The sequence below is a fragment of the Drosophila takahashii genome, chromosome 2R, assembly GCF_030179915.1.
Source record: "Drosophila takahashii strain IR98-3 E-12201 chromosome 2R, DtakHiC1v2, whole genome shotgun sequence".
Taxonomy (NCBI): domain Eukaryota; kingdom Metazoa; phylum Arthropoda; class Insecta; order Diptera; family Drosophilidae; genus Drosophila; species Drosophila takahashii.
The window spans coordinates 23584672-23611692 of NC_091679.1; the positions used below are offsets into that span (position 1 = coordinate 23584672).

At 39.3% G+C, this 27021-nt stretch overlaps 5 protein-coding genes across 14 annotated transcripts in view; 3 read left to right on the plus strand and 2 right to left on the minus strand.

Moving 5' to 3' along the window:
• Positions 1 to 233: 233 nt before the first annotated feature.
• On the minus strand, positions 234 to 1262 carry LOC108067784 (spaetzle-processing enzyme). Its single transcript, XM_017156985.2, has 2 exons — positions 754 to 1262; positions 234 to 687 (listed from the first exon to the last, which is right to left on the minus strand). The coding sequence occupies exons 1-2, from the start codon at positions 1260 to 1262 to the stop codon at positions 234 to 236; spliced, it is 963 nt and encodes a 320-aa protein (XP_017012474.2).
• Positions 1263 to 3576: 2314 nt separating this feature from the next.
• LOC108067869 (prenylated Rab acceptor protein 1) lies at positions 3577 to 4804 on the plus strand. Its single transcript, XM_017157135.3, has 3 exons — positions 3577 to 4013; positions 4069 to 4275; positions 4331 to 4804. The coding sequence occupies exons 1-3, from the start codon at positions 3931 to 3933 to the stop codon at positions 4620 to 4622; spliced, it is 582 nt and encodes a 193-aa protein (XP_017012624.1). The 5' UTR covers positions 3577 to 3930; the 3' UTR covers positions 4623 to 4804.
• A 252-nt stretch (positions 4805 to 5056) lies between these two features.
• Positions 5057 to 8736, minus strand: Pal1 (Peptidyl-alpha-hydroxyglycine-alpha-amidating lyase 1). 3 transcript variants are annotated; one of them, XM_017157132.3, is made up of 6 exons: positions 8491 to 8736; positions 8076 to 8250; positions 7775 to 8015; positions 6611 to 7110; positions 6017 to 6445; positions 5057 to 5467 (listed from the first exon to the last, which is right to left on the minus strand). In XM_017157132.3, exons 1-6 carry the CDS (start codon positions 8590 to 8592, stop codon positions 5298 to 5300), a joined length of 1617 nt encoding a protein of 538 aa, XP_017012621.2. In that variant the 5' UTR covers positions 8593 to 8736; the 3' UTR covers positions 5057 to 5297. The 3 variants fall into 3 exon arrangements, with proteins under 3 accessions (XP_017012621.2, XP_017012622.2, XP_070068713.1); XM_017157133.3 differs by lacking the exon at positions 5057 to 5467 and adding an exon at positions 5536 to 5585 and having other exon boundaries at positions 8491 to 8735; XM_070212612.1 differs by lacking the exon at positions 5057 to 5467 and having other exon boundaries at positions 6319 to 6445; positions 6538 to 7110; positions 8491 to 8735.
• Positions 8737 to 9323: 587 nt separating this feature from the next.
• On the plus strand, positions 9324 to 9871 carry Pdrg1 (Pdrg1 prefoldin-like subunit). Its single transcript, XM_017157040.3, has 2 exons — positions 9324 to 9616; positions 9670 to 9871. Exons 1-2 carry the CDS (start codon positions 9385 to 9387, stop codon positions 9834 to 9836), a joined length of 399 nt encoding a protein of 132 aa, XP_017012529.1. The 5' UTR covers positions 9324 to 9384; the 3' UTR covers positions 9837 to 9871.
• Positions 9872 to 10002: 131 nt separating this feature from the next.
• The window catches only part of Mef2 (myocyte enhancer factor 2), a 50118-nt gene continuing 33099 nt past the window's right edge, over positions 10003 to 27021 (plus strand). For 4 of the 8 annotated variants that reach the window (XM_044392879.2, XM_044392880.2, XM_044392882.2 and 1 more), the window contains exon 1: positions 10005 to 10698. The gene's annotated coding sequence lies outside the window, so the exon portion shown is untranslated. Of the gene's footprint in view, positions 10699 to 27021 lie in introns of all 8 variants that reach the window. The other 4 variants (XM_044392881.2, XM_044392883.2, XM_044392885.2 and 1 more) reach the window with 3 other exon arrangements.

The window sequence follows — 27021 nt, forward strand, 5'->3', positions numbered from 1 at the left end:
GACGAATATAAAGCCAGAAAAATCTTAAAAATTTAATATGAACTCTTTGGATCTACAACGCCGTTTTTTTCAGTGCTGATTTAACATAGTTTTTTGTTTTCTTAAAGTATTGGCCACCAAAAATCATTTCATTTCATAATAATAATGTTTAGTGGATAGAATGAGAGAATCATTCTCTGAAAAAGTTGACCGTCCCATCCTACAAGCTGTTCCAAACACGGCGCTCCCCTAATTTAAAAGAAATTGATATTTGGTTCGAGCTTAAACATATTTCGTCTTATCCAATCGAGAAACTTCGAAGTTTTTGTGTAAGCCGCTGGTCCATATCCGCATGTCCGGTCAAAGCTACCTCCATAGGACGTGATACCCGCTAAGTATACGAATTCATTTTCGCCCCATCGCATTGGCGCCATTAAGGGGCTACCAGAGTCTCCTTCGCAAGTGTCCTTTCCATCATTACCGGCACAAATTTGAGACTCTTTGTTTAATCCCAAAAAAGGATACTTTCTAAAGCACTCGTCTGGGTTTCGTATCTTGATTTTGGCCTCTAACAATATTTTACTGAATTCCTGCATATGCGAATAGCCCCAGCCGGCTATATGCAAAGTGGAGTTTATAAGGAAGGGATAGGGATCAAAGGATTCCTGGCCAGTCAAAATGCAAATCGGTATGATTTGACGTGTGTACCTGAGGAATAAAAATCTTGGCTTGGTAAAATGAAACAAAACATAAACAAATAAATTCGTTACTTACCGTACTATAATTTCGAGTCGCAAAAGAGCGATGTCGTTATAGTACTTTCTATTATCTACGTTGTGGAACTCCTCATGCTTAATAATCTGTTCGACATTTATTTCCAGATGCGGAGGAGCGTACAGTTCCTGTATTATGTGGTCGGGATTGGAGGAGATATTGTGCTCACCCAGTCGCACACTCTTGAGTTGAAACCCACTTACGTGCACACAGTGGGCTGCGGTCAGCACATAGCGATTGGTGATCAGGGAGCCCGCGCACTTCGGGACAAGATTCTGCCCGGAGTACAGAGTATTCTTGTAGAGTAGCATGGCCATCCAGGGATACGAATTGGGTTGAGCCTCTTTGCCAGCCGCAATACGATAAACGGGAGGTCCTTGTCCGCAGAAGTCTGGCAGGAAGTCGCCATAATCCGGACAGCAGACGAAAGCCCTGTGCACTTCTGCGCTTCCATACGGGTCATAGCCGCAACTCCTGTTCTGAAATATTTGTTTCTCGGCCGACGTCATACCCCTGGGCTTTAAAATGGTCATGAGTGGAAAACATTCACTGAGTCGGATGCATTTTTCTCCCAGATGACAATCAAAAAAAGCTGTTTGAAAAAAAGGTGTTTGAAATTATAATTCTTAAAACAGTAATACTACTTTCGGGAACTTTATTTATTTTAAGCATGTTATTAAAATTTTTACACCCTTGTAGGGAGTATAATGATTTTAATCAGAAGTTTGCAACGCAGTGGAGGAGACGTTTCCATAAAGTATATATATTCTTCATCAGCATCACTCTACGAGCCGATCTAGTTTCTACGCTAACTAGTTTTAAGATATCGCAATGAAACTTTCCCAAAAGTCTTCTTTCTATTGCAGGTGGTATATAAGTGTGAGCTAGTCGGATCGGACAACTATATCTTATAGCTTCCAAGGAAAGGATTGGAAATAAAACTTTAAAAAAATCAAGCTTTAATGTTTCTTCTCTTGGGAATATTATTTTCTAAATATTTCTGAATTTCGAACTATATCTTTAAAACATCGAAGTCTTATAGGTGTCATAGGAATGGTCGGAAAATTTAATGGAAATTAACAGACAAATTATGTCTTTGATGATTTTCATTACATTATCTTGATCTCTGGGACATAGCTTTTCTTTAACATTTCAAAATTTTGAATTAAATTTAACAAAATTCGGACGTCTATACTAAACAGCTGCCATAGGAAGGACCAATAAATGAATGCCAAAATAATACGAAAGCAGCTCAAACTTAGATTGTTGTAACATATTCGCAGGTAAATTTAAAGTTAATGTTTTTGTAAGTTGGTAGGAATGATCTACAAAGGTAGCTAGTTACCAGTTTCAACCAAAGAATCAAAATAAAAGAACAAAAGTAAGAGTGAGAATACAAGTTTAACTAAAAACATCTTATACCGACGGAGTTTAAAATAAGACTGAATTAAAAAAAACACCAAAGCTATTTTCCCATCTCATTTTGGGGAATGAATCATTTAATGTGTGGACCTTTTCAACGGAATTTATGAATTTAAGTAGATTTGGGCTGACGTATGTTTAATTCTCTGTGCTTTACAAAAAAATAACTTAAAACACGGATTTTCCATTTCATAGGACATAATTTGTGTTTTTATTTGTTGAGGTGTATCGGCATATTCTATCAAAATATTTTATACATATTTGAATTAATTACAATAACCTCGTATTACGAAATATTTTAAATAATATGACTTAAATTTAAAAATTTAAATCAAACTTGAAAATGTTAGGTACGATGTTAATCATTTTTACATTAAGCATATTACGTCACTGAAACATGAATGAAATCTTTACAGTTGCTACTTTTTTTTATCAGTATACAAAAACAAACACAACGTAGTTTTTTATACATAGTTCTAACCTCTTATCTCCAATACCTAAACTTTAGATTATAAAAAAATAATTTTCTTCCGGAATAAATTCCGGAAACGCTTATCATGAAATCGTACATATTTATGTACATATGTGTCACCATTAAAAGTTTTAAACAAAATCTATATCATTTTATACTTTAATTGGGAGACAAAATTTATCTATATCATACCCTTGCAGAGGGTATTATTATTTTGGTCAAAAGTTTGCAACGCAGTGGAGGAGACGTATCCGACCCCAAAAAGTATATGTATATATTCTTGACCAGCATTACTAGACGAGTCGATCTGGCCATGTCCGTCTGTCTGTCCGTTTCTACGCAAACTAGTCTCTTTTTCAGCTATCGGAATGAAACTTTTCCAAAAGTCTTCTTTCTATTGCAGGTAGTATATAAGTCGGAACGGGCCAGATCGGACAACTCTATCTTAAACCTCCCACAGGAAGGATTGGAATTTTGGTCAGCTGTTAATGAGCTGTTCCATACAAAGTCAACTTTCAGAAATTTCAGCAATTCAACAGCTTCGAGGCTTTTGAATATTTTGTTGAATCGTTGAAAACCAGAGTTGGCACATTTTTTTAAAAGTCTGTAACATTTTAGTATCACCAGTACGCATTATTTATTTTATTTCAAAATCAACTTAGAAAGCATATTTGTGGTTCCTTTTACCTTGGCAATAACTAACAATATTAAATCAAATTTCACATGTTGTACATGCGTAGGAGCTAAACGAAAGTTTATGCTATATTTTATTGCCCTTAACAACAATAAAAAGATGGCTGCTATAGTGTTCCGATGATTTAAGGCAGATTTTAGGCTTTTTCGCCCCACTGTGGGGCGATGGGAATTCGTTTTCAGCGTCATGACATATTACAGTAAATTTGAGCACCGCCACTCTGGTCACACTACGCATCACGGCAATTCCTATCCTAGAACTATCTGCCACATCAGATTTTTTCAAACTTTGTGTACTGTTTCCCAGAAAAGAACAATGTCATAGCAAATTGAGAGTGAATTGTGATAGCAACATCAAAAGCCGCTGTTCGTGTCGCACCGCCTTCATGTAGCATTGGCTCCGGGAAAGACCTCAACCGCTCCTCAACCGCCGCAGCATCCGAAAAACAAATCTCGAACCAGGAACGAGTGCGAAGATACACATAACACTTGTAGAACGCCCACGCGGAGTAGAAGAAGAGTCGCAGATTTCCGCCAAGACGTGTCACTAACAAAGGAATTGAGCAGGGGTACGAAAATACGACATCGAAATGGCCCAAACCAGCGGGAACTTATCCGGAAACATGCAGCCCCCACCGCCCTCGGGAGGCAGATTCTCCGTGGACCTTCAAAGGTGAGTGACCCATAAACAGATAGGTTTCGGATATATATAGCCGTATTCCCCATAGCCTGCCCAGCCTGTCCAACCTGCCATCGCCGCTGCAGGTCTTCCAAATGGTGCGAAACTCCCTGCGGCCCTGGATAGTCTTCTTCAACATTAACAACTTCAAAACGGCCGTCAGCATGCAGCGCCTGAACAGCCGTGTTGTTAGGAATCTCTCCTACTTCCAGGCCAACTACGTCTTCATCTTCTTCGTACTGATGATCTACTGCCTGTGAGTGATCTTAGCGCTCGGCTATAGCCTATCTAATAGTTATCTCCCCCTCCAGCATCACGGCGCCCTGCATCCTGCTGGTCATCCTGGCCGCCGCCTTTGGTTGCCACAAGCTGCGCGTGCGCAACAGCAACATCACCGTGGTGGGTCACCAGCTGACGCCCAACCAGCAGATCATCGCCCTTAATCTGGCCACCGCGCCTGTTCTTTTCCTGGTGGGCGCGGGAGCGGTTCTCTTCTGGACGCTGGGCGCCTCTTGCTTTGTAATCGCCATGCATGCGATCTTCTACAACATCGATGCTATCGTGACGGAGGAGAACGAGGGATTCCTCGCCCAGGTTGTCTGACCGCCAGCCAGGAGCTGAAGCCTAGGCCTTCTGGGATCAGGACAACCCGCGACGAGGTCGAGGAGCTGACACATTAGCCACTATGGGGCCTTATTAGTCGATACAGTATGCAATATATCCTATTTATAAAGAATTCGAGTTAAGTTTTAGCCGCAGACATTGAATAAACAAAATACACAAGATATGACAGATTCATAAGACTATATTCCATTTGGCAAATCAATCGCAATAGATGTGGCACATTCGGCAGAGAACTTCGATTTAATTGTATCAATAAGACTGTTTAAGTGCATCTGTTACAAAAAGTTAAATATTTAAATATATAGACTAAAGGCGGAGGAGTTGTTTACTACCCTAAAATGGGATTAAAAAGTTTCGTTACTCCAATATTATAAAATGCCCATAAATAAAATATGGTGTTCTTTAAAACCTATCTAACCTATTTAAATTAATGTTAAGAATATGTTTTTTAAATGGCATAGAAACCTCGAATAAAATCCAAAATAAATAGTTCCTGGTCGGAATTTCTCTGCGGAATGTACCACTAAAAACGTGAAATAAAATCACAAGTAAAGGACACGCATAGCACGAGTACAACTAAGTCGGTATTTCAATGAGGTACAGGTAGTTAGAACTAGGAATGCTTCGGTAGCTGCGTAAGTCTTGGTCATTCGCCTAGGCGAACTGGGCGCTCGCCAGCGTCTTCGTCTCCTGCTCCTCGTCGCTGGCCTGCTGGTCCAGCTTCTCGAATCCATTGCGATCCCGATCGAGCAGACCGCCCAGCTTAAATCCTTCATTTTTCTCCCACGCGTGACGACGACTGCGGGCTCCAAAGGGGAGGCAACCTGTGGGAAATGTTGGGATTACGGGTTAACTAACAATTGCCATGAGATCAACGGGCACAACACTGAGAAATCCCATTCCCCTTTTAGTTCATGCATAAGATCTGCGATCTGGCGTGCACTGAAACAAACCGAAAACGAAACAGAAGCCTCTTAATGACAAACGTAAATTTTGTAGATATGCTTATGTATTTTGTATAAGGGGTTTGTATAATGCGGAACACTAAATGCAATTTAATTTTAGTTACAAAAAATTAAATACAAAATATAATTTTCAAACAACCACAGAACTTAAGTTTGACATGCTGTGTTATGTGGGACACCAAAAATGCAGGCAAAGCGGTCGGATAAGGAGATTCAAAGGTCAACTTAAGAATAAACCAATTCAAACTTATAAGTAGAGGATACTAATACAGTTAAGTGTAAGTGACAGCACAACACAGGACATTGAGTGAGGGGTTAGCACTGATGATCAGCAGAGACTCTGGTTGGAAGCAGTCAGCTTGCGGTACACCAGGTCACTGGGTGGAGCGGAGCTGATCGCTTGGTTACCTCGTTTCCTTCGCCGGGCGAAAAGCAGAGCCAGGGCAAAGGTGGAGCCGGCAAATAGGAGCATGAGCGACGCCACCAGAATAGCCTTGCCGCTGGGATGGTGCACGGTTTCAGACGGCGCCTCCGCCTCTCCCACAGCCTGGCTGACTGCACTCGAGTCCTTGGTGGCCGACAAGGACATCGGCTTGGCCAGAGATCTGTGCACAAACTTGTGGATGCGCATGGGATTCAGCTCGGCCACATAGATCTCATTGCCGTCGATGGTGACGGCCACATCGTGGGGGTTCTGGAACTCCAGGTTATTGGGACCGAACTTCGATACCAGCTGCTTGCTGCGCATGCTCAGCACGAAGCCGTGCACCTCGTTGTAGTGCTCGGGATGGATGCCTAACTCGGCGGTGGGTCCGTTTACAATGACCAACTGCCCACCTAAAGCGGAAAAGGGAAATATAGGGGTAAAATGTATTAGAGCTTCGATATAGTAATCCAAATGAAATCGCATGAAGCCCAGCGAAACTCACGGACGTCAAAACGTCGAAAGATTCTTGTGACACCTCATGAAAACCGATACCAGGAGAAGATTGATCCACTCACCCGCTGCCGGGGTGTAGGCCATGCTGAAGAGACGGTCGCCTATCAGCTGGCTGTGGTACTGCGAGTGGAAGGTGCCGTTGCTGGAGGAGAAGCACTGCACCCGCCCGTTCTCTCTGTCCGCCGCACATAGCAGCTGCAGCTCCGGAACGAGAGTGAGGGCGTGGGGGATGGCGAAGTAGTTCGGCGGCGCCACGTCGTACGATATGCCGGAGAAGGTGTTCTGTCCCCAGGAAAGAATACGCTCTCCCGATCGCGAGTACTTGAGGATGCGGGCATTGCAGTAGCCATCCGCCACGAAGAAGTCGCCGTTGTCCAAAACTGCCACCGAGGTGGGCTTGCAGAATTTCAGCCCGGAGCCCGGTTGGAAGGCCTCGCCGAGGGTGAGCAGTGGTTTCCCGTCGCCTCCGCGAGGCGGGAACTTGAAAACCTGATGCATGGCCACGTCCGTCAGCCAAACGTTGTCCTCGGGGTCCACGGTCAGACCATGTGGCATGTAGAAGCTGTGGGTGAGATGATATTAGCTGGTATTGTCTTATATTGTCGAAATAAATGTGCTAGACCTTATTTTTATAACTTAACCGTAGTTATTGTGACTAAAGAAGATGAGTATATATTGTAATATTTACCAAATGCATTTTTACTGTCAATTTCAACTAAATGTACCATATAAATTTAAATCAATCACAAAACAAAGTCATCAGAAACAAAAAAGGAGCAAAAGAACAGCTGAACTAACTTGATATGGTGTTGTATGTGATAATGATAATGAGTAATGAGTATATATTGTAATGCAAATGCATGTTTACTGTCAATTTCAACTAAATGTACCGTATAAATTTAACTCAAACATAAAACAAAGTGAACAGAAACAAAAAAGGAACAAAAGAACAGCTGAACTAATTTGATATGATGTATGTAGTGCGTTAAAATCATCTTGCGGGTCTAAGAAAACGGCCCCTAGACCTCGTCCGTTTGCTATATTTAAAGTAGGGTTAAAACAATGATTTTCCATACGATTTCAAGGTTTTAGCCCTAACAAACGGACGAGACAACGGCCCTGAATCCAAAAACTTAATTAACAAATACTAAAGGAAAGTGTACTATTTTAAATACTAGGTAAAGGAGATCTTAAGACCATCATCATTATCATCCATAGTTCCTTACAAATTCTTGCCCCAGTCGTATTGCACTTTGCCCGTTGCCGGCTCCAATGCCAGGATGGTGCTCTCCCTGATGGGTCCGCGGTACTTCTCCTGGTACTGGTTCCTGTTGTCAAAGGTGGTCTGACCCCAGATGCGGTCCACGCGATGGAAGATCACCACGTTGCCGGCCTTGTCGAAGCTGACGGCGGTCACAGCTCCCAGCTTCACATTGTTCGCCGGCCAGGCGTTTTGGTATACGAAAGCTGGGGACGGGATTACAGAGTTATTACAGGGTATTCTCATATTAGAGGATGTCCACGCACTGTTGTTCAGTTTGGCCAGCTCAGTCTTGACATCGGGAATCGTCGCCTTGGGCGGCTGTGGCCAGTTGAGCTGCGTGACCCCCGATCCTGCTCCGGATCCCTTGAGAATCTGCTGCAGTCTCTCGTTGTTGCTGTTGTTGTCCATATTTGGCAGATAGCGCTGCGAACTTTGAGTCTGAAATGGGGTTTTGCGATTAAGATTAGCACAGGTAGCAGAAAATAAAAATGCCACGGAGCACCAGCACCCACGCACACATGCGAAATACACACTGCAGCCAAATCAATATGCCAAACATCTGTGCACACATTGCAAACATATGTTTGTTTGGGTCAAGGAGCGTGATGGCTCTCTAATAAACACTTGAACTATATACATATGTGCTTAGGTGATGCCCTGTTTACAACTGGTACTTACCTGTGACACCGCTGGCTGAAGGAAGAGGAAGATGTGGAGGAGCAGGCAACAGATTGCCAGGGATTTGCTGCCCAGACATTTGGCGCTGTCACTGGAATGCATTGTGAATACTTGTAGCTGCTCGAATTCTGGCGGAGATCCTGTCCGGTGTTATAGTGCTCGTAAACAAACGTCTCGTCTCGGAACTACAAAACTATTTATGACGCGGCCATCTTTGCTTGCGATTGAGATGTGATGTGTTCAGAGGCGCAGGTGGAATGTATTGCTAGGGGGTAGACACATTCCAATTTTAATGTTCAGTGGTGTGACCATATTAAGTACGAAAAAAAAATGTTTTAGAACCTCAAGATATGTAAATATCTATGTAGTTAGTTTGAGTATATCATAAGCAGTTGAATTGCTTAATTGTTAAAATTCAGTCAGCTGTTTCATAAAAAATCAATTTTTGGAAATTTCAACAACATCGACAACAACAATTTGGTTGAATCGTTCAAAACCAGAGCTGTCACCTTATTTTACTAAAAGTCATGGCCACATTTTAAAATAATCAGTTCGCATTATTTACTTTAAATTAAAATTATAACGAATATTTGTAGTTCACCTTACTTACTAAAAATCTTGGACAAAACGTAACAATAAAACATTTTTTTAGTTCCGAAATATCAGATCATAAATCACTGTGGTTTAAAAATTCAAAAGGAGTAATTTATGGACAACTATTCAGCTATTCACCAGTTTAGGTCCTAAGGTTACGGAATCCCCTAATTATTCAGTTCTACGCCCCTGGAAAAACAGCTGTGATCAAGGCGTTAGTGAATTTTTGAGTCTCCCCTTAACGTTTTTGTTTACTTCCGTGTTCAGCTCAGAGCGGTTTAAAATAAAAACACTATCAAAATGTCGCAAGCAGATCTGGACAAAAGCATTGAGATAATAACCAAGACCGAGGAGTTGGCCGACAAAATAATGGCCAACAAGCAGGAACTGACGGTAATGGATAAACGACGCCAGGAAACCCGGGAAGCAATGCGCCTGATGGAGAAGTCTGAGGACAAGAAGGTTTGGATCACAATTGGCAGCATGCTTGTCAAAATGCAGAAGGAGAAGGCTTTGGATCTGCTTAAGAAAGGTGGGTACCCCCTTATATTACAAAATCCTCATATTAATTATGATTATCCACAGATCAACAGCAAATTGAGCAGCAAATCAACCTGATTTACTCGGACCAGAAAGTGCTGGTCAACAAACATCGCGATTTGGAATTCAAATCGCCCTTCTCGGGCACTAATCTCAAGCCCCTGGGAAAGAAGGAGTTCGATGCTCTGAAAGCTAATCTACCATTGCTGTGAAAATCGTTATTTAAGTAAAGTCCTGTATTTTTAAACCTGCTGTTTGTGGTTGAACAATGTGACCGCAGAAGGGGCGGCAGAAAATGCAATCGATATATCGCCGCTCTGCTATCGCCGTGGGTGTGACCGCACTCCGCGAGTCGAGTGTGACCCATCCGCGCAAAGCTCCGCAGCACATTTGTTGTAGCGCTCCGTCGTTGTTGACTTGTTTCGTCGTAGGCTCCGATTGGACCGATCTGATCAGACTTTGAATCGATCGCATTGATTTCGAAACGCAGTCTTTTAATCGGGAACTAGGCGAAGTTACTCGATCAGATCAAGGCACTGCTGACAATATTGATAAATATCCCCAAAAAACTGGCGAAAACGTGCGCTCTTACGTCGGTGTGAGTGTGTGTGTTTGTGTGTGGTGAGTTCTCCTCTGCCTCCCCCGTCGCCCACGTTTCGCTCAGCGCGCAAAAGTAAATTTTAGTGCAAATAAATTGCTTTGCTTATCTCGAAGCGCGCGCTCGCATGATGAACGCAGCTGTGTGCGTGTGTGTGCCTGTGGGGAGTGAGTGTGCGAGTGTTGTTAATTAATTTACAAAAGTCGCTCCTGTTTGGCGAACAACAGAAAACAGAAACATCAATAAACAACAGCCGGGGCCGAGAGAAGTGCGAAAAAGTAGGAAAACAAAAACAACAAACGGCCTAACGGTAGTTGCATGTGGGCCACTTCGCCCACCCAACCCCCACCCCTTTCCGGAAAACGAAAGTTCTTTTACATGTAACACAACAACACTCTCGCAGCGGAGAGAGAGAGAGCAGAGAGCGTGAAAAAGAGAAGAGCGGGAGAGAGCCATTTGGCCTTGAACTTGCGACGGTAAGTTGAATTTAGCCTTTCTGCTTCAGCCACTTCTTCCACTCTTAGTTTGCACTTCTTGTAATGTTGGGTCCAAAAGTCGATTGCAGTTTTACTGGTCATCTTAGGTCCCCACATCTGTTTTTGCGTACAAATAGATCATTCGTACGATGTGATTATCACCCATTTTTAAATCATGTGGAATTATATTATTCAGCATTTTGCACTTATCACATTTCTAAAACTTATGAAATGTTGTAAATGAAGTTCGACTTTTTATGTAAATCTTTTTAAAATATTTAAAGTTCTACAACTTTGATTTCTTTTAGACTCATTCAATTTTCTCAAACATTCTTCTTAATAGTTTTGTTTTGCATATCAGATCGTTTTATCCAAATGCAGCATAGAATTAAGTGGCTGTTCCCCTCTATTTTCCTCTTATTTTGCCCTCTCTCAATGAAGCGACAATTGGGGGGCAGACTAAAGAGAATCTCAAGAAAATAAAAAAGAATCAAGAGGAGAACATTGCCTGCCCCACTTACACTGCGCGAAACGAGCACAATTATTACCTCACATAGGCGTATTTGCATTGTGTTCGTGCGGGTGAGAAAAACCCAACGAAATGCTGTTACAAAATCACTGCTCGGGTAACTGGGATTTTTGTTCGATAATTTATTGTAATTGTTTTATTTGCATGCTAAATGTTTAATGCAAAGTTTCCACTGGGTCTGGAAAAATCTTCGGTACATGAATTGATTTCGCACAATCACGATACTAGCGCGATAATTAAAATGAGATTGGACTTTTAATATAACGTATGATTGTAATACTAATTCCAGAGAAAAGGATGACCCAAGTCGCCCTTTGATCGAAATTTGGAGCTCTTAGGGGACAAAGCTTAAAGAGAACAATTTAGCAAAAAGTAAGAAAATTATGAATTATTCCAAGAGAGTACTAATTATATTGGTGTACTATAAAAATGCATAACCAATTATTAAGTCCCAACACAAGCTTAGCTATGAAATATGATAAATCCTTAGACTTAATACTCTTAACGTAAACCCTCAAAGTTATTCACAACCCTTTTTCCCTGTTAGCACATGCAAACATCGCTTATTGAGCTATTGTCATTTCTTATGCCATAATATAATTGTTCAATAAGCTTACAAGCAACGGCAGAACAAACAAAAAGCAAATAAATAAAACAAGTTTTTAAAGTACACGAAAAATTCAGAATGCTTGGTTTGTTGTTGCCGTCGTCAACTTCTAATACTCCAAGTGTTTGTGTATTTACACATGTATTTGAGCTTTAATATAATTTGTAAAAATATGCGAATTAATGTTGCGATGGAAAGAAACAAGTTTTTACCGATTTGTTGGAATTTTGTTCGTGATTAGGAAGTGTGCGCTTGACTCAGCCGAATGGAACGCAGCAAGTGCCCGGAAAATGCACGTGTTATTGGCCAATTGATAAGGGCAAATTGGCAAGATGGCAAGAATGTAGAAACATTTTCGAGTTAAGGATCTGCAGAAACTCCGTCTTAAAAGCCCGCTGAGGAATTTTCGTTTCGCTCTTGTAAAATATTGCCGGCCAGGCCTGATTAATTATGGCTTGTCCGTTGCAGTTGTCGTTCAAAATGCTCAACTAGGCGTCGTCTATATAGATATAGTGTGTATATAGTGTGTGTGTAATGGCACCAGTGTGTGTGAGCGTTTAATGGGTGTGTGTGCGAGGGGCGGGCGTCCAGTTGAGTCCGGTTTCGTTTCGTTTGGCAGTTGCAAGTGCAGCACGGCGCTTGAAATACTCTAGCAGTGAGTCTCATGTGTGCACCACTAAGTTAGTAAATCAGTAAATTATCACAACCCATAAGAACTACTTATTTTGAAGAATGAGGTTTGATCTTTTTGGCCGAAAATTAGGTAGGAAAATTAGTGAACGATCATTGGAAATCCTAAATTTTAAATAAATAAAACATTGTGTTTGGTATTTGGAACCATCTTAGGCTTGAAATCGAATCAAGAACCGTATTGATTTTTTTATAAAATCAATCGTCTAGGAAGCTGCTCTACAAATAAGAATAAATAATGCAATAAAAGTTTGCAGTATTCATGATAACAGACAGTAAAATATAGCATTGAAGTGTCAACTTAAGATTGCTGACTAAATGGTACATGTATTGCACGTAACAGCGTGCTGACGAATGTAAATAGCTTAGGTAAGAGACTTTCGTATCCTGGGATGTTTTGTTTTTTATTTAAGGAAATAAATAATAGTAAAGGGTATTTCAAGTTTGAGTTACCCAGACTAGCGCTTTTTTCTGGTTCCGCGTTGGGTTTGATATTGCATTTTTTAAATTTCAGGCACGTTGCAGGTAACTACAATGGAGGCAGTTGTAGTTATTTAGCTGCTTGCTGTGGTCGTTCTGCATCTCGCTTTATTTTTTCGCTGTGTGGCAAGTCCACTTTTTTGCCATTTACCAAGGAGGAGATCGAACTTTTCCATGCACATGTTTTCCAATCTTCCGCTTTCTATTCTCCGTTTGCGGCTGTGATTGTTAAATAATGCTAAATGAATTTGCCTTAAATCGGACAGCTGATTTGGCAGCTGACTGTGGGGAGAGAGAGCAAGAGAAGAGAGGAAAACAAACATATTTGACAGACTAACTGGCGGAATTTGTTTTTCGCTTAACGGCGGGAGGATGGTGAAAGGGTTAAAAAAGGGGGCGGTGGGCGGCAGTCGTATCAATTTGTGCGCCGCACTTTACACATGCGTCACACACACACAAAGTGGCAATTTTCGAGAAATTCAATAATAAAACGCAGAATATGATAATCAGGCTGAAAAGAGGAACTCAAACTCACCACTGGCTGTTTATCAAAGAGAGACAGAAGGCGCTAGAGAGAGCTCTCTGACACACAGACACAAAAAAACGAATTGAGTAAGGAGCTGCCAAACTCACCACGCCACCCACCACCCCCCAGTCCCTTCATCCACCCCACTCACAGCTGGGCCACTTGTTGATGAGAGAGAGAGTAGAGAGCGAGAGAGGGCAATCTCGCGCGTGGCGAAACTCACCACGTTTGGGGGCATCGATTGTGGTGGCTTGCCGCCCTTTTTTCGCAGCAAGAGAGAGAAGCTCCTTTTACTGGGATCTCTCTATGCTATCTTTCCTCCCTCCCCCTTGCACTGTGTAAAACTTATCAAGGTCGTTGGTTGGCTTGGCGTCGCTTTTTTTCGCTGTTGTAAGCGGGTTTTTCTACTTTTCCGCCCCCCTCTTCATCCACCTCCCTCGGCAGGTTGGCCATCATCCTTTGGCAAGAAATTCTTTTGCTTTTATGTTATTGGGTTTCTCCTGCTTTTTGCTGTTTCGCATGCCTTTGGCTTGTTATTCGTTATTGTGCTTGTTGTTGGTCCTCTGCTTCTTACTACTGTGCACTCTGAAAAATAGTCCTTAAAATTGAAAAACATCTTTAATAATAAGCAGGTTAAACTTTGCATAATGATCAACAGAAACCGCTATCAAAATATAAAGAAATAAATAAACAAGCACCCTTTTATTTTAAATTTTACCTAAACAAAATTTAAAATATTTTTATTAAAATTATATAACTGTTTTTGGAATTGAAAATATATCAAAAAGTATTAGAATAAATGTTACATATTTTGTCCAAAATGTTTGTTAATTTTTTATGGTTTTATTGGAAATTTATATTATGTATATTTCTTGTTTAAGTGTCTCATCGCCCCGTCAATCCCCCTTCGTCAACGCCCACAGTGGGCATCTCAGTTGTTGTTGCTTCCCCTGTTTAATTTACTTCGTTTACCGTGCCCGAGCCCTTATATTGCGCGTGTCCCTGATCCTGGGTTTTCACAACTTCTGGAAGACCCACCTTCACCTTCGCACTACGCGTATTTGCTTAATGTAAACAGCATGAAATGCCACTGGAACTTAACTAAATTGTTTGAAATTATGCTCGCTAAAAGTTGCCAGGGGATTGCACAGAGAATGCTTTCTTGTCTTCGCTTCTCCGAGTGCTCGTTAGATGAGGTTAAAAAGTTTTGCCATGAAAATTGTTTGGGCCAATTTTTGGCTTGAAAAATATTTGGGTTGGGATGTGCATAAAGTTAGCAATGCAACTTTTGAAAATGCAAATTTTTTTCTATCGACAATTTGCCGTTATTTATCCGTAAATTATTCGTGAAAGAAAAAAATTTGCCGCTCAATTATTTTTAAAATTATGAGATGTTCTGCTAAGTTGATATCAACTTAGCAGAACACCCCCACTAAAGTGCAAAATTTCCGAAATCTTTTTTAATGGGAATTTGCCGTTATTTATCCGTAAACGATTCGCGAAAGAAAAAATTTTGTTGCTCCTGTTTTAACATTTTTTTTTTTAAAAACATAGTTGTTCTGCTAAGTTGATATCAATTACCACTAAAGTTCAAAATTTCCAAAATCTTTTCTAATGGGAATTTGAAGTTATTTATCCGTAAAAGATTCGCGAAACAAAAAATTTTGTTGCTATTGTTTTAACATTTTTTTTTTTTAAACATAGTTGTTCTGCTAAGTTGATATCAACTTAGCAGAACACCCCCACTAAAGTTCAAATTTCCAAAATCTTTTCTAATGGGAATTTGCCGTTATTTATCCGTAAACGATTCGCGAAAGAAAAAATTTTGTTGCTCCTGTTTTAACATTTTTTTTTTAAAAAACATAGTTGTTCTGCTAAGTTGATATCAACTTAGCAGAACACCCCCACTAAAGTTCAAAATTTCCAAAATCTTTTCTAATGGGAATTTGCCGTTATTTATCCGTAAACGATTCGCGAAAGAAAAAATTTTGTTGCTCCTGTTTTAACATTTTTTTTTTTAAAAACATAGTTGTTCTGCTAAGTTGATATCAATTACCACTAAAGTTCAAAATTTCCAAAATCTTTTCTAATGGGAATTTGCCGTTATTTATCCGTAAATGATTCGCGAAAGAAAAAATTTTGTTGCTCTTGTTTTAACATTTTTTTTTTTAAACATAGTTGTTCTGCTAAGTTGATATCAACTTAGCAGAACACCCCCACTAAAGTTCAAAATTTCCAAAATCTTTTCTAATGGGAATTTGCCGTTATTTATCCGTAAACGATTCGCGAAAGAAAAAATTTTGTTGCTCCTGTTTTAACATTTTTTTTTTAAAAAACATAGTTGTTCTGCTAAGTTGATATCAACTTAGCAGAACACCCCCACTAAAGTTCAAAATTTCCAAAATCTTTTCTAATGGGAATTTGCCGTTATTTATCCGTAAACGATTCGCGAAAGAAAAAATTTTGTTGCTCCTGTTTTAACATTTTTGTTTTTAAAAACATAGTTGTTCTGCTAAGTTGATATCAATTACCACTAAAGTTCAAAATTTCCAAAATCTTTTCTAATGGGAATTTGCCGTTATTTATCCGTAAATGATTCGCGAAAGAAAAAATTTTGTTGCTCTTGTTTTAACATTTTTTTTTTTTAAACATAGTTGTTCTGCTAAGTTGATATCAACTTAGCAGAACACCCCCACTAAAGTTCAAAATTTCCAAAATCTTTTCTAATGGGAATTTGCCGTTATTTATCCGTAAACGATTCGCGAAAGAAAAAATTTTGTTGCTCCTGTTTTAACATTTTTTTTAAAAAAACATAGTTGTTCTGCTAAGTTGATATCAACTTAGCAGAACACCCCCACTAAAGTTCAAAATTTCCAAAATCTTTTCTAATGGGAATTTGCCGTTATTTATCCGTAAACGATTCGCGAAAGAAAAAATTTTGTTGCTCCTGTTTTAACATTTTTTTTTTAAAAAACATAGTTGTTCTGCTAATTTGATATCAACTTAGCAGAACACCCCCACTAAAGTTCAAAATTTCCAAAATCTTTTCTAATGGGAATTTGCCGTTATTTATCCGTAAACGATTCGCGAAAGAAAAAATTTTGTTGCTCCTGTTTTAACATTTTTTTTTTAAAAACATAGTTGTTCTGCTAAGTTGATATCAACTTAGCAGAACACCCCCACTAAAGTTCAAAATTTCCAAAATCTTTTCTAATGGGAATTTGCCGTTATTTATCCGTAAACGATTCGCGAAAGAAAAAATTTTGTTGCTCCTGTTTTAACATTTTTTTTTTTAAAAACATAGTTGTTCTGCTAAGTTGATATCAACTTAGCAGAACACCCCCACTAAAGTTCAAAATTTCCAAAATCTTTTCTAATGGAAATTTGCCGTTATTTATCCGTAAATAATTCGCGAAAGAAAAAATTTAGTTGCTCTTGTTTTAACCTTTTTTTTAATAATAGTTGTTCTGCTAACATATGTATGTACAACGCGGACGGTAGCAGAGCTCTGCTGACGTCGACGTCAAATGTGTAAAATTTCCGCGAATTCTGCTTCTGTGAGAAGCAACATCCATTTTTCATGCTTTAACATTATTAACTTTTGATTATGTGTAATTCTGTAAATAATAATGACTCAGACTCACTGCAGAAACTAATAAACCTCCAGGACGCACAATTCGCGGTAATTTTACACATTTGACGTCGACGTCATCAGAGCTAAGTTGATATCAACTTAGCAGAACAACTATGTTTTTTTTAAAAAAAATGTTAAAACAGGAGAAACAAAATTTTTTCTTTCGCGAATCGTTTACGGATAAATAACGGCAAACTCCCATTAGAAAAGATTTTGGAAATTTTGAACTTTAGTGGGGTGTTCTGCTAAGTTGATATCAACTTAGCAGAACAACTATGTGTTTTAAAAAAAAAAATGTTAAAACAAGAGCAACAAAATTTTTTCTTTCGCGAATCATTTACGGATAAATAACGGCAAATTCCCATTAGAAAAGATTTTGGAAATTTTGAACTTAAGTGGGGGTGTTCTGCTAAGTTGATATCAACTTAGCAGAACAACTATGTTTTTTAAAAAAAAAATGTTAAAACAAGAGCAACAAAATTTTTTCTTTCGCGAATCATTTACGGATAAATAACGGCAAATTCCCATTAAAAAAGATTTTGGAAATTTTGCACTTTAGTGGGGGTGTTCTGCTAAGTTGATATCAACTTAGCAGAACAACTATGTTTTTTTAAAAAAAAAATGTTAAAACAAGAGCAACAAAATTTTTTCTTTCGCGAATCATTTACGGATAAATAACGGCAAATTCCCATTAAAAAAGATTTTGGAAATTTTGCACTTTAGTGGGGGTGTTCTGCTAAGTTGATATCAACTTAGCAGAACATCTCATAATTTTAAAAATAATTGAGCGGCAAATTTTTTTCTTTCACGAATAATTTACGGATAAATAACGGCAAATTGTCGATAGAAAAAAATTTGCCTTTTCAAAAGTTGCATTGCTAACTTTATGCACATTGGGTTGGGGAAGTTAAACAATTGTGTTGATATACATTTTTGTGAAAAATGCTAGGTTTGTTTTCAGCAAAAACTGAATATGTCAACTTCTTTGTAAACTTTTTTAAGGTACACGTATCTTGATTTGTGGACTGACCAGTATTTGGTTAGGAGGTGGGGTTTCAGTAGTGCTGTTAACACTCACCTTAAAAAACAGGACAGATAAACAAAAAAAAAAACGGAAAAGGAAAAAAACTCTTACTAATGGGCTACACTTTGAACTTAATTTAAATGGATTAAATTCTAAATTAAATTATGTAATGGACAAATGCACCGACTAACTACCTCCTTCGCTTGATAATTTGACCATGCTAAATTGTTTATACGTATACCTACGTAATAATCTACTAATATAAAAAAAAACCTTTCAACTCATTACTTAGGTAATACAAACAACTACTGTTACTGTGTTTATACGATGCCGAATTCACGCTATGAATTCGGTGAATTCGGCATCGTATAAACACAGTATATATCTCTAATCAGTGGTATTAAAAATTAGATATTTTTGCCGGTCCGGCATCCCTATCAGCTGAGAGTGAATAAAAGCATGAATTCTCGGCTGTCGTATAAACAGAGGTTATTTCTATTTCGCGCTTTTAAGAAATCGTGATTGCTATCGTATAAACATAGTATGTGTCAAGCTTATTCGTAATTTTGCTTAACCTGCCAAAGGATTCCTTCGAGGAAAGGCTCATGGTAGACTACAAGAACATCAATTATATGGGGACATTATATTCCAGTAGGGTTTCCCCCTCGGAATTCCTCAATTCCCCAGCTAAAGAATTCCAGTTTGCTCTGCCCCAAACTCGTCACTTTTGGCTTGTAACTAGTGCATTAGCAACAGTGCAATTCGCGAGATAACCAGATTGCAGCAGAAGATTGCACCACGGTGCGTATACGTCATGCGTCGCACTTCGGTCTTCTCGCCTCTGCTACTTACTCCGGCTTCCACTCCATCGACACTCCACTGTGCCACAGGTTAGCGCGCTTTAATGCCGCCATCTATTTTTAGCCATTTCTAATGAGCGGTTGCTATTTTTAGGCCAGGTGCTCGTGTTTGAGCTTTCGCCTCGCCGCTTTGCGATACGATTTTGGTTTCGTTTTTCCCTGCAGAAGTTGTCGGTGAGGTGGGGGGATTGGTGGACGAACTGCTGGATGGATGGATGGTTGGATGGACGGGTGGAAGTGGCCACTTGACTGCCGATCTTTGGTTTGGGCCGCTTGTCTGGCTTTTTGCCTCTTTGCCTCGGCTCGTTCTTTTTGCCCGATCATTATCATCATTGCTGGGCATTGCAGTTTCGTTTTTTTATTTCTTTATCGTTTTGTGGACTGAGGGGGAGGGAACTGTTTTTGGCCAGCACTGGTAATTGTCTTTTGATGGCATTGATCACTTGAGCCCAGCTAGTTGAACGGGTTTTTTATGACTCGAATGGGAGTGGGGTATTACATATTGCTACTGCAGTTTGAACAGCAGTCGACTGAAACAGATAATATGAAACATTTGCCGTCATATTAAATTAGTTAATCGCTTTATTTCCTTATAGGAACTATAAAAATTGGAAATACTCAAGTTTTTTTTTTGTCTTTTTATAGTAGTTTTAACAGTTCATGATGTTAACTTATTTTTAAATAACTTTTTTTAATTATTCCCTAAGATTATTTTCAAGGAAAATGTTAGAGGAACCAAAATTTGTTTTTCAGTAAGGGCATTTGCCATTCCAAAAACCCAAAAATTGGCCTCTTCAAAATAGCCGAAAAAAGAAAAGGTCCAAAGGCGAAAAAAACAAACTCGAAAAAATACTTCATTTGTTCCACTTGTGGCGTTGAGTGCCAAAAATCGCCAACATCATAATGTTTGATGACTGTGAAAGTTTCCGAATGGTTCATTAAGCCGCTTAAATACACTCCGCACAGTCTGTGTGTGTATCCATGTGGTGTGCGGGTACAGTTTTGTCTGATTCTCGGCGGGCGATCATTAGAATCTGAGCAACGGGAAATGGCCAGAACTCAGGCATTAGCCAGGCACTAGTTTGGTTAATGGTGCAGGATAGACTACAAACTAATGCGATGAGTACCTCACCAGCAAGTAAAAAGCAAGCAAGCAAAAAGTCGTGGGCCTGATAAAATGCCACTTTTGACCACCAACTGGTCAACCTTCAAATAGACATTTATAGGTCTAATTTTAGACCGGATAAATATAGTGGAACAATTAGAGACCAAACAATGCACAGACAAACAGTTCAATTTGGTCAAACACAATCGAATGATAAGAAAGGTAGGTAGCCTGTGTGTGAGCTAATTAATTATCTAAATTATAGGTCATCCATAAATGCTTGGGAGTCGACCAGATGCGCTCATTCGCCTCAGTGGGAGGGACTTTGGAGGAAATCACTTCTGATGACATTAACAACGAACTTTAGTCCTTCAACTGGTGACCATCGTAGAACTTGACCTTCTTCATTTATTAGAATACGTTCTTTTAATACGTGCTGTGAACGCCGAATCGATTTTGTCCTAGAAGAAAATGTACAACTTTAATGGGCTTACAGGTTGTTAGCTCCAATTAAATGTTTAAAGATTCAATTGAAAACCATTTGGGTTTCCTATAAATGAATATTTATTATTGCGTGCAGAGCCACTCGTTTCGTCATAATAATACGTTTAATATTATCAGTAATATAGATGTTTGGACTACGAGGAATTTATAATCAACATTGACATTAAAATTATCTGTGGAACCAGGAAGGTAACCATAGAAAAATTATTGTAGTTTTTCGAGTTTTTTTTATGTGCAGAAAATTCAAGAAAAGTGTGACACATGGTAGTCCAAGAATCAAACCATATTATTTATTTAAAGTAGTAAAATTTCATCATTTTCTATTACACCATTTGCTTTACATTAAAAGTTCCTCGAGGAAAAAAGTTGCCTTTTACCCCCTTTTTTCCTCTCTAAAGAAACATCTTTGAAGTTAGGGCGACACAAAGTTTTGCGGCTGCCAGCAAATTCAATTGCCGCAAAAACAAAGCGAAACTTTTTAATCAAGCAAAGTTTAAGCGAATGTAAATGAGCAATAAAGTGACTTAATTTGTGCTGATGCGTAAAAAGCGAAAATATCTGTGGCTGGAATTCTTCGAGACCTTTTAAGGAGCCGGGGGCACTCGATCAAATCACAAAAATTACAACTCATCTTTGCACTTGGGCTTTTAAGTTAATAAGTTTCTAGTGCGCTGCGAACACGATTGTTTGGCTATCCAAAAATTAAATAAATAAATATTTGCGTTGCCAAAAGGTTCTCTCCCTCTCTCCGTTTGAATTTTTTCTTTGTTATGAATTAATAATCGAAAAGAGAATAAATAATAAATAAATAAATAACAATGAAGCCGCTGAAGTATTACCTTGGGATCATTAGCAATTCGATGAGGTCGTAGAGACAGCTAAAGATGGCGATAGAGGGATGGAAAGAGATGGAGGAGGCGGTTTGCCACGTCATGGTCTTGTCTCTGCTAAAAAATCTTTGGCGAACCGAACTCGAGTCGGCTTGATTTAATTGCTTTCATTGGGTTAACCATTATTAATGAATAGGAAGGGTTCTCTTTTCTTCGCAGTTATTATTTTTGTTTGGCTAACGGGCATCTGTCTGGCAGATAATGCAGATAACAGGGTTTCGCAAGAGATAACTATTTTTAGTCTGACTATTTTGGAATCCAGAGATTGGGGCTAATCTCTAGTTTACTCTTTAGTTCCTCTCGGTTTCGGTCTCTATTGTCTTGACGTCATTGGGGAGCTCTTCAGCTGTTTGACAACCCTCCAAAATCTTCTTCTCTAGTCTGAAAAGCTCTGAAGTGAACTCCAGTGAGCAAAGCAAACAATGCCAAGTTGAAGTGCGGAAATTGAGAGTTATTGTCTGAAAGATACCCTGTAAGGAAAATAAAGTTATCTAAGCGCTTGCTCAAGTGATAAAAATATTATGAACTAAGTAGAAATCTTCCTAGAGATAGCAGCTATCTAAAAGGTTGATTATGAAATATGCAATGAGCTAAGAGCAGATAAAGGAGTGATAAAGGATTGGATAGGATAATAAATCAGTGCCTGAGATATAAATATAAAGGATCTATACAATGTCCAATATGCCCTAAATGTTAAAATCCTAGCATATCTGCAATTTTTCAAATGACGCATTCTTCCTAGCGACAGCATCCCAATCGTCAACGCACGAAGAGTGGAAGAAACAAGAAGAATTCTTTGCTTTGACAGCTTTCAGACTTCGACATTTTCTGCTCGTCGTGTCCCAGTGATTAAGGTGTCAATTGGGCAAAAAAATCGAAGAAACATCGCGGCAGAGGTACGGAAAAAACATACAGTAAACACAGTTAAGCTGACATCGAAATCACATAAGAAATGGGTTTTTAAACAACACAGCTCCGGTAGCAGCAGCAGCTAAGGAAAAAATACAAATAAGAAAAAACAAAATAATAAAAATCTTAATCAAATAACGAAAAATGGTTACGCACAAGGCCTCCGAAAAAGCGAATGTGTGAGTAGATAGATTTTCGATGCCAGGGGGAGGCGGTGAAAAAAATGAGGGGTGGGCATGATAAAGCAGCTAAGCAAATAAATCAATAATGAAAATATTAGAGGCGACAGGTTCACAAAGTGTTTTATATGATTTGTGGCCCACTAGCGTTGTCTCTTTCTGCGGCTTTTCGGACAAAACAAAAAAATTCGATACTGGGAATAAAAGCTAAGAACAACAAATAGAAGACAACCGGTTCTCAAGAGATTTCACGCGTGAGTCGTTAAACGTCAATTAAAGCTTAATGCGATGTCCGAAAAATGAGCAGCAGAAATCGAAGCTCAAGTTTCTTTTTTATGTACAAACTTTTCGCTCGGCACGTGAAGCTGAAAATTCGCTAGCTCAGTGATCGGTGGTAATACGACGGTATCCCCCGACGTTTACCACCCCTCAGTGGTCTTGCGTTTAACTGTTAACAAATCGTGCACACGCTGATGTCATATACCGCGATCGCCCCTCTCGCTCTGCCTGGCTATCTCACTCTTATCGCTGGTGTGATGTCATTATGCAGCCGCCTCGGATGCACTGTAGAAAATATCACAGGCATTGGTAACCGATTTCGAATTTTTCCATGACAAGGATTATTTGTACCTACCACCTTTTGAACATGACATTTGAGCTTCTTAGCTAAAACCCCTCACTAAACATTTAATGTTTTTGTAAAAAATATTTAATTTAAGTTTATTTTATAATAAGAAAAAATGCATATTTTATTTTCATACGATGTTATACAAGACTAAATTCTTTATTGTGCGAGTGTTTTGAGGACAGAACTTTTACGTAGAAAGTCTTGTTACATGGAGAACTTGTAACCTAGAATATTATTTGTACCTACACACAAAAAGAAACCTGTCGCGGTCAAATCGATATGCGCATGGTAAATTTCTGGCATATCGTTTTTACCGTGCCATACCGATATCTCTCTTTTGGATTTTCTCTAACTTCGAAAAAGAGTTAAATGTTAAAACTTTAATTATGTGAATGGGGGCGGGAAGTACAAACTCTCTGTATCTGTTGCTTACATTTCGAACATATCAATTCAAAATTGATCACATATCGTAAAATCGATTGTCGTTTCATAACAATTTTATTTTTGGGTGCAGAGATTTTTTACGGTGTGATTGCGATTATTGTTGCAAAAATTTACCCGCCCGCGAATCTCGCTCGCCGTTTCTCCATCGCTCTCTTGATTTCTCTCCGAGCTTATTCTAATTGGATTGTGTGCGGTTCAAACCGGGAATTGTTGACTTTTTGTGATGTTTGTTTATCACTTTTGTCACTTGCTCTGCTTGTGTTACAGTGCAGCCTGACTAAGATCAACAATCAATCAGTGGTCTGGCGTACGGATGACTTTATCGAAACATTCCTGTGGCCCGTATCACTTTATCTGCTCATTCTAGTTGTCTCACTGGCAATAAATGCTAATTTACAGCATTTGGAATTTACACGTGACTTTAGTTAAGTGTCTCTATCTCTTTTTACTATTTGGAAATACTCATGTGGTGTTGATTAAATGAGTTAGTTGTTGTTGTTTGTTTGCTTTCCATTGTTTGCTCCCTTTGTTGTTGACTCTAAATATTACGCATACGACGCGTGTGATGACAAAAAAAACAATCTTCCAGATGGTGTAATGTAAACGGGCGAAATCCAATCTTTAAGATAACTGATAATAGCCTTTTAGAATAGATTTGATATATTTGACTTTATAAATAAAAGATTTTTTTTAAATCTCAAACTTCCTTACATTTTTATCTTTTGCAAAACCATTTAATAAACTGGAATCTTTATTATAAAGTGAAGACTGTAAGGAAACCCCTTCCAAGAATTCCATATTATAAACAAACAGTGCCTTAAGTGATTCAGCTTTTCCGCCACTTGTGGCTGCGTTCTTTATCTAATTTTCCGCGCATTTTCCTAGCATTACACAACTATTTAGTTTGTTGTGAAAATCCATAAACTAATTAAGCAACAACGCATAAGGGTTGAGGCAAAATGCAATGACCAAACGTTCTTTATTGTATCACCGAATTAGTTTAGTTTTCCTCGGTTTCCCGCCAATTTCCCTGGCATAATTGGCTATTCCGCTATAGGGGTTTTCCCCGCCGTTAGCCATCAATTGTTTGTTTCAAAGGTTGCTTTAAATGTTATCCCCTGCATATTATCTGGAAATTAAACAATTTGTGACGAGCTGGCTTTAATTGCCGGGGCTTACCATGTTCATTATTGCTGCCATAGCATGTTCTGCCGCTTTCTCTTCCTCCGGTTCGCGTGGTTATATCTTCAAGGTCGCCGGCGACAGTGGGTGCAGGTTGCATTGAACTTGAACCGGGGATGGTCGAGGGTCGATTCGCTCACTGGCTGCCAAACGGGGGGCGTGTTCTCTTTTCTTTTCGCGGTGCGTGGCCTCTCGCTCAGTTACTGTACTCAACCACCCATCCATCCACCCACCCACACAGAGACACTCGACGAAGGACCAACACTCGAATAAACACCCACACTTTCACTCAAAAAGTGCATACATACAGCCGCTTGAGCTGAAATCTCTGTGCTTTGCACTCGACGCCTCTCGGGTATGCAATGATATTTTTGAAACACCCACTCACACCTACTCACATCTTCCCTGCACTTGTGTGCGTGTCTGGGGTAATGCATAAATTAATTGAATATTCAAATATTGCACTTTTTGTTGCCAAACTGCTGACGTCAGTGGGGGAACGGAACTCACGATGGTGGCGGGGGAAACGCTTCAACTTTAAACTTTGCAGCTATATTTAGCATCTAAAAAAAGAACAAACAGAGGGGAAAGTTTTTAAACAGCTCCTATAAATGTTTCTCTGTACTTTTGTGTTCGCTTTTGGCAGCCTTTTAAGAGAGCAGCCTCGAAAGTGCTGCCTACTTTTTGTCGCTCGCTTTCGAATTTCGGCTTTGTTTTATTGCTGCAGGCATTGTTGGGCGCCAAAGGAGCGAGGATACTTATCATAACACTTGATTCAATAAAGCCGCAAAACCGCACTGGCAACAAAAAGGAAAGCCGCAAGTCAACCACAAATCCCATTTCCTGCGACATTTCCACAGAAACTGCAAGTGAAACTCGAAATTGAAAAGCAAGCCAAAAGTCGAAGCTCATTACGAATGCAAAGGGCATTCCGCCTGCATTTGACGGCACTTACAAGGGGGTATTCCTTTCTTGAAGTTCCCTTCCGCTTCTTTCGTGTTTCCCAGTACCCTCGAATCGAGTTAAGTTAAGAGTTGTGGGAAAATTATATTTAAAGAAGAATATAGCTCAGATGGTAAACTACAATTACTTTACAAATTTTACACGCACAAAAACCCCCTGGAATATCTGGTATTTATAAGCTTATCGTTTTTACCATACAATAATGGTAAAACAGATATTAAGTAATATTCTTTTGCCGAATTATCTCGGAGATTATCTGAAAATGAGAGGAAGAATCAATATGGTGATTTAAAGTTAAATAAGTGGAAGCGAGAAAGACACATTCCAAATTCGAACTGGCCTTCTTAGAACTTATTGCTTACGTTTTGAGCATCTCGAATTGAGATTCCGCATATCAAGTTAAAATTGATACAACATTATATTAAATTGATCATCGTTTCATATCAAGTTTTTTTGGGTGTACTTATTGTTCAAACTAACATATCTCTAGAGCATTTCCACTTCGGTGAGCTGCTCTCTTCTTACCTTGTTGATTTAGCTTTATTTATCAATTTGCAACTGCCGCCGCAAATCGAGAATGGAAAACACAAAGGCAAAGTCAAAGTCAGATTTTGCCACCTGTCAGGGCCAGGGATTACCATCCCATACCCAATCCCAATCCCAATCCCAATCCAAAACCTAAAGCGAAACCCACTCACATTCAGCTGGGAATAATGGCCAGCTCGTTTCAAGGACATTTTGTATGCGTCAAATGGCGTAACGTTACAAACCATCTACCCCTCAGTCCGTTCTAACTTGTATTTGCATTTGCATGGGAAAAACTGGCCACAGCGAAAGTGAAGTTTTGCCGGCGAGTCACGACGTTTTGGCCATGGTCTATGACTACGATTTCCATGGGCCAGCAACAACTTAGTACTGCATTTGCATTCAGAGTTATTCTTTTCGCTCTTGTCTGGATGTCTGAATGTATGAATGTCTGACTGTCGCAGCGGAAATTCTCCAACTCTTTCCCTCTTTCATTCCGCCAATTGATTGACGCCGCACGCAGTTTGAATATTTGATGCCCTGGAAACGGCAAATAAATTGGTTTATCTAACCAAAACACACAAATGTTTTACTTGTTTTGGCCATAAAAATAAATTGCTAATTTGGTGTTTTTGTTGCTTCTG

Excerpts from the sequence above, each read along its gene's own strand:
- Pdrg1 (XM_017157040.3), top strand. The coding sequence starts at position 9,385 with ATGTCGCAAGCAGATCTGGACAAAAGCATTGAGATAATAACCAAGACC. Across the intron at positions 9,617-9,669 it reads TTTGGATCTGCTTAAGAAAG|ATCAACAGCAAATTGAGCAG; the intron begins GTGGGTACCCCC and ends GATTATCCACAG.
- LOC108067784 (XM_017156985.2), bottom strand. The coding sequence starts at position 1,262 with ATGACGTCGGCCGAGAAACAAATATTTCAGAACAGGAGTTGCGGCTAT. Across the intron at positions 688-753 it reads CGACTCGAAATTATAGTACG|GTACACACGTCAAATCATAC; the intron begins GTAAGTAACGAA and ends TTTATTCCTCAG.
- LOC108067869 (XM_017157135.3), top strand. The coding sequence starts at position 3,931 with ATGGCCCAAACCAGCGGGAACTTATCCGGAAACATGCAGCCCCCACCG. Across the intron at positions 4,014-4,068 it reads TTCTCCGTGGACCTTCAAAG|CCTGCCCAGCCTGTCCAACC; the intron begins GTGAGTGACCCA and ends TATTCCCCATAG. Across the intron at positions 4,276-4,330 it reads GTACTGATGATCTACTGCCT|CATCACGGCGCCCTGCATCC; the intron begins GTGAGTGATCTT and ends CTCCCCCTCCAG.
- Pal1 (XM_017157132.3), bottom strand. The coding sequence starts at position 8,592 with ATGCATTCCAGTGACAGCGCCAAATGTCTGGGCAGCAAATCCCTGGCA. Across the intron at positions 6,446-6,610 it reads GGCCTACACCCCGGCAGCGG|GTGGGCAGTTGGTCATTGTA; the intron begins GTGAGTGGATCA and ends TTTCCGCTTTAG. Across the intron at positions 5,468-6,016 it reads CGCCCGGCGAAGGAAACGAG|GTTGCCTCCCCTTTGGAGCC; the intron begins GTAACCAAGCGA and ends CATTTCCCACAG.